This window comes from Bison bison, unplaced genomic scaffold (assembly GCF_000754665.1).
Source record: "Bison bison bison isolate TAMUID 2011002044 unplaced genomic scaffold, Bison_UMD1.0 scf7180017845671, whole genome shotgun sequence".
Classification (NCBI taxonomy): Eukaryota; Metazoa; Chordata; class Mammalia; order Artiodactyla; family Bovidae; genus Bison; species Bison bison.
Window position 1 is genome coordinate 7,371 of NW_011476244.1, and position 5,975 is coordinate 13,345.

A 5,975-nucleotide genomic window follows, 5' to 3' on the forward strand; every position below is an offset into this window, starting at 1 on the left:
GGTTGCCATGCCCTTCTCCGGGGGTCTTCCCGACCAGGGACTGAAGCAGAGCCTCTCGTCTTGTGCACCCGCAGGCGGATTCTTTGCCACTCGAGCCAGGCCCCGACGAGTGCGCGTTTCACTGCACGGGAGCCGCCCAGCAGTCTGTCACCACGAATGTGCCCCATGCCCACCTGTCAGCAGCGTATGAACGCTCCGGCTGCTCTGCAGTCGAGGGATTTTGACTATTTTCTTACATTTAAGATACTCTAAGAGGCATGTGTTATTGTGGTTTTAATTTGCATTTTGTAAATGACTGATGACACTGACCATCTTCTCTTTGTGCTTATTTTAATTGCCATCCATGTATCTGGTGAAGTGTCCTATAAAACAAGTTACTGAAGGACAAAAATTAAATTTCACAAAAACCAGACGCTTAAATTAACACAAAAATAAGATTTAGAGAGGAAGAACAACTCAGAAACGACTTGCCACGCACATGAGGACGGGGTGCCAAAGCTAATGTGGAGAGACGACGGGCAGGTGCCCCCGGCCCGGGCCGTAGCGCTGCCCGCAGCCCGAAGCCCAGTGTGGAGTGTGCTCACATCGCCTGGAGGCTGAGGCTGGGAGGCACCCAGGGCAGTCGGGTCAGCACAGGCAGGGGGTCCCTGCCCGGGAAGACACAGACCCCGTGCTTTGCCTGCAAAGGAGGCCAACAGGTGGAGGGGAGCTGAGGAACATCAGTGGGCAGGTGGGAGGTGAGCAGCATGGTGTGAGGGGTGCGGGAGGGGAAACGGACAGCGGCAAGGGGCCGCCCGGGGGCGCAGGGCACAGGGGTGGGGCAAGTTTCTGGCCTTTATGTATTCAAGTATCTGTTCTGTCCGTCACCGCCTCCTCTGAAGACGTTAGTGTACCTGCATGAGGCGCTCTGACGCTGTCCCCTGGCTTCCGAGGCCCCTTCCCTTCTCCCTTTGGATTTCCTGTTCTGGAGCATTTTTATTGCTGTGCCTTCAAGGTCACAAATCCTTTCTCCTGCAATGTCTGCTCTGTCATCAATCCCATTCCACGCCTCTTTCATCTCCTCGTGACCGTTTTTCATCTGTAGAAGTCTGATTGTAGCTTTCTTGGCTACAGTCTTCTGTCGTCACTTTTCGAAATAAGGAACAAACAAGTGTCATAGTGACTGTTTTAATGTCCTTTTCTGCTGGTTCCGACATCCATGGGACTCCCAGGGCAGTCTTGCCTGAGCAGCCAGACTGACTCTTCTCCTCGCTTTGCCCTGAGCTCCTCCTTTGCACGCCTGTTGATCTTCGTGTGGAGGCCGGACATCATCAACTGTCCCTTGTGCCATGTTGGGCACTTCTGTATTCTTACCGATCCTCTTGAACTCTGCAATGTAACTAACTTCTTGGAAGCAATTTAGTCCTTTTGGGTCTTGTCTGTTTTTTGTTAGATGGATCTGGAAGTGTTAGTTGCTCAGTTATATCTGACTCTTTGCGACCCCAGGGACTACCGTCCACCAGGGTCCTCTGTCCATGGGATTCTCCAGGCAAGAATGCTGGAGTGGGCTGCCATCTCCTGCTTCAGGGATCTTCCCAAGCCAGGGATTGAACCCGGGTCTCCTGCATTGACCGACGGGTTCATTACTGTCTGAGCTACATGGGAATCCTGGATGGATCTGGAGCAGACGGATCTAATTATTCTCCAAAACGGAGGAAGACTTCCCGAGTCCTCTTCTGCCCCAAGCCTGTGAGCTGAGTTCTAGTCCAGTGGATAGGAATGGACACCACACGCGGCTCTGGGTGCCAACCCTTTTGGACAGTTCTGTGGCCATTTCCTCATTGCAGGAGCACTGATTCACACGCAGCTGGATGTGCAGAGGCTAAGCTCTGGGGTTCCATCCTCGGAGCCTCCTCCTCTCCAGGGCTTGGAGCTTCCTGGGCTCTTGGTGCCACATCAGGACTCCAGGGTCCTGCTGGGCCCTGCCTCGGCTTCCCCTCCTGGTGCTGCGGGTGGCGGGAGTTGGGCAGTCCCAGACTCGCCTTATTTCCCACTTCCCAGGGACCGCTGTCCGTTCTGGTATCCGCTACCTCGTGTACTCCACCTGCCTCCTTTGGTGTTCCAGGCAGAAGGGGCAGTGTGGTCCCCGTCCATCTGTCCTGGCTGGAAGCGCACGTTTCTGACCAGTCTCCCCGCTCCCTGGACCCTCTCTTGTCTGAGCAGTGGTTGTCAATATAACTCTGACTGTCAAGGATTCTTCGAGGGAACGTGTGTGAAGTGCTGCGACTTTGCCTCCACGACCCTGGCCGGTCCTCACAAGCATGTGCGTCTTCTTAACCTCGTCTCCCTTTGGCAGGCTCGAGAGGGAGGCCCAGGTCTTTGCTGGTTTGGGTCCCAGGCAGGCGTTCTCAGGCCGTGTGCGTCCTGTGACTCCCGCAGCCTGGCTTCTGGGGCGCCCTTGCCCAAGTGCAGTGTGTATGCCGGCTTTGTCGGGCACGCATGCGTGCCTGCTTCTCTTCAGCCACATGACTTCCCAGTGAGACAATGGGATGACCACCCGGCGGGGAAGCAGCCAGGTGGGATGTCGGCGGCCAGAACCATCAGGCCTGCTTTCCCGACGCGAGCACGGACAGACACGGAGGCACAGACGGGGTGGGGCACCAGGGAAGGAGGTGCTCAGCCCTCAGCAGGCCGCCGGCCTCTGTGGTCTCAGCCGTCTCCTCCTGTTGGTCAGCGCTGGGCGTGCCGCCTAAGAAAACCCTGATGTCTGTGTTTCCTGATTTCCGTGGTGCCTGCAGACAGAACCCAGGACCTCTGCAGCTGGCCTGGGAGATGTGGATGGGCCGGCCCGCCAGCTCATGAGATGCTACGCGACGCTTCGCATGGAGGGGCCGAGGGTCAGGTGACATCACGGATCCCTTTCTGGCTGTGCCGTGTCATCACTGCCCATTTCAGGACAGGGGTCCACGGTGCGGGGAGGGCCTGGGAGTTGGAAGGAAAAGGCTGGGGAAGTCAGGAGCGTTTGGTATCCAATGCGTGTCCATTTATTTTACACTTACAAAAGAAATCACCCACCCTCTGCCCCATCCCCCAAAAAACAAGTCTCTTTTTACAAACATTTAAAAATTAAAACCAAATGAAGATAGACAAATTAATTTCAGTACAATTATTTTTCAATGTAGCTGTCATAATTAGAGTTTAAATTTCCTACAAGTGACCAACGTCCAAGTGACTTATAGGGAAATCCTGATTATTGGCCATTTACAAGTTAGCAAATTCTAGTACAAAAATAGTCCATGTGCTGGAATAGGCTTTCCTTTTACATAGGTCTCAGGTCAGTTTACTGACCACATAATCCGCGTGCGTCCTGGGGCTCTCTCTTCACAATGGCTCATTCATTGTAGCTGAAGCAGCCTGGCGCCCCCCATGGTGGTGGGCCCGGTTCTGGCTGGGACCGTGCTGGAGATGGCAGGCCCAGGCAGGCCGTGCTGGCCCCGGGGCCGCAGGCAGAGCCCAGCTCCGCTTTGGGCCTGGAGGGCGGGGGCACTGCGGGCAGGGCCACCCCCTCTGTGGGGGCAGCAGCCTGGGACGTGGCTCTGTGTGCGATGGCCCGCCTCCCGCGGTCTCGGTGTCCCTGGAGCCCAGCGAGGGCAGCCGTGGGCCTTGCGGTGGGGGCAGGCGGGCAGGCTACTTGTCCCGCAAGAGGTCCAGCTGCTCCTGGCACTCGGTGAACAGGCGCTGGAAGCGGAGGTTCTGCCCGATGACCGGCAGCAGCTCCTTTAGCAGGTCCCGCTTGCGCAGACCCTGCGGGCACAGGAAAGGCGGCTGAGGGAGCCATCTCACCGGGAGGTGGGGCGGCTGAACAGAGGCGCGGAGCAGCAGGTGTGGGGGTGTCCCAGGAGGTCCTGCTCGTCTGGGCCCCCTGTGGCTGCTGGCTCGGGCACCGCTGGTCTCTGCACTCACTAGTCAGTGGCCAGAGGAGCCTGGCCTTCCAGGCGGGATGGCTGCCAGGGCGGGGCCCCTGGAGGGGCAGCTCTCCAGGGGCCCAGGGTCAAGCCCAGGCAGAGGAGGGGCCTTGGCCTCACGTTCCGGGGTCTCTGCCTTCAGCACTTCCTACACCCCTCCTGCTCCCAGTGCACGAGCACCACGTCTGCCCTGGCCCTCGAGCGACGTGCACTGCCAGGCGGGGTCTCCGTCCACAGACCTCTGAGGAGCACGGCTGCTGAGAACGGAGAACCCCAGCGGGCAGTGCTGACCACTGCAAGAGGAGGCCCGGGTGTTGCAGGGGAGCGGGGCACCACTGCCCACAGAGGCCTGTGGACGCTAGCACACAGCCCGGCATCCACGTAACAGGTTCCACAGGAGACACAGATAGTTGAAGAAAAAACATGGGTACATTTCACACAGTTAAAGGCTGAAAGGCCCCACTGAGGGCTGATCAGGTAACGCGGAAAAGCTGATAAGCAGACACGTTGGAATAAGACACAACACTTTCAGATAAATGGCGGAAAAATTCTAAATATTTCCAAAGACTAAGAACATATTACCTATAAAGGAAAACATGCCAAGATTCACAATAAAGTTTTTTTTTTTTTTTAACCACATAGTTTGCGATATCTTGGTTCCCGAGCAGGGATTAAACCTGGGCCCGCATGGAGTCCTAACTACCGGACTTCCAGGGAAATCCCTGGTATTTTTAATACTCTGGAAAAAACCTTGCCTACTTTTTAATCCAGCTAAACAGTTATTCACATAAGAGATTATCATAAAAAATGTTTCATTCAGGCTTGTAACACCTCAGAAGGGTTACCCCAGGAAAGATCCACTCTGAAAATGTTTTAGGGGAAATACTCAAAGTGAGAGGAGTGATGGTACAAGGCGTATTATCTTGCTAAAGCTGATGCTTTAATACGTCTTCAATACGAACATACACATAAGAAAACAAGAGACACGAATGGCTTGAACTAGGTGATAAAAACAGCCTGTCAGATCATACAAAAGCTGGCCACACCAATGCTGGCAAGAAATACACAGATGGGTACACAGAAAGGCTGAAAGTTAAAGATGGAGAAAGATATGTTGCTAAATAATAAGTGCAGTATTTTACAATTATCAAGTAATGTAGACTTTGTGACAAAAACCATCACTGCAGAGTGTGTACAAAGATCCCCAGCACATGCTGCACCACCGCTCCCACCCCCCCCAACCGTCTTGGGCAGCAGCCAGACACAGCTTATGGCCACTTTTCCGGTCAGGGACACAGGTCCTGAGATGGAGACCTCAATGGATGAGGCTTCCCTAGAGGGCCTGGCAGGACAGCTCAGGCCCCGGAGGGCGGCTGCTCCGTGCCCACCCTCTGCTTATTGTCTGCCCCACCACCCCCAATCACCACCCCGTACACGTGGAGCTCTGATCTCTGACGGCAAGAAACCTGGGGTCCCCGAGGTGCACTGGGAGCTTATATCACTCACTTCCCAATATATAAAGAGCTGTTGCAAACCAATAAGAAAAACAAATGACACCCAAGTATTCCAACAGGAAATACAAGTGGCTCTTAAACACGTGAGATGATGTTGTCCAAAGGAAGCCTCCAGGGGCCCGTGGCCCCCACACCATCGTGGGCAGCACCCTCCAGCTGCCTCACCTCCTGGGGACCAGTTCCACGGGAACGGCCAATTCTCACCGAGAAACTCAGCAAGAAGGCGGAGGGCTCACACTCAACTTACCCCCACCCCGCCCCCAACATCCAGACAAAGAGACAAGAGAAATATTTTTTTAAAAAGGCGTCAATTCAGAAGAATGCTGGGACTTTCCTGGCGGTCCAGTGGTGGGGACTCTGCACTTCCAATGCAGGGGCTCAGGTTTGATCCCTGGTCAGGGAACTCAGATCCTGCAGGCCATGCAGCGCGGCCTCTGCAGGATCCACTCCCTGCCCTCAGGTCACACCCCGCTCTGCTGACAGTGTTCCGGCCATGGCAGCCTCCAAGGCCCAGCTG

General features: G+C 55.2%; 1 protein-coding gene across 1 annotated transcript in view; it reads right to left on the reverse strand.

Moving 5' to 3' along the window:
* Window positions 1–2,997: 2,997 nt before the first annotated feature.
* LOC104986028 (protein HIRA) overlaps window positions 2,998–5,975 on the reverse strand; it is a 37,082-nt gene continuing 34,104 nt past the window's right edge. Inside the window, exon 21 of the mRNA XM_010836441.1 lies at window positions 2,998–3,783. Coding sequence (XP_010834743.1) covers window positions 3,667–3,783 — 117 coding nt within the window. The 3' untranslated portion in view covers window positions 2,998–3,666. The remainder of the gene's footprint in view (window positions 3,784–5,975) is intronic.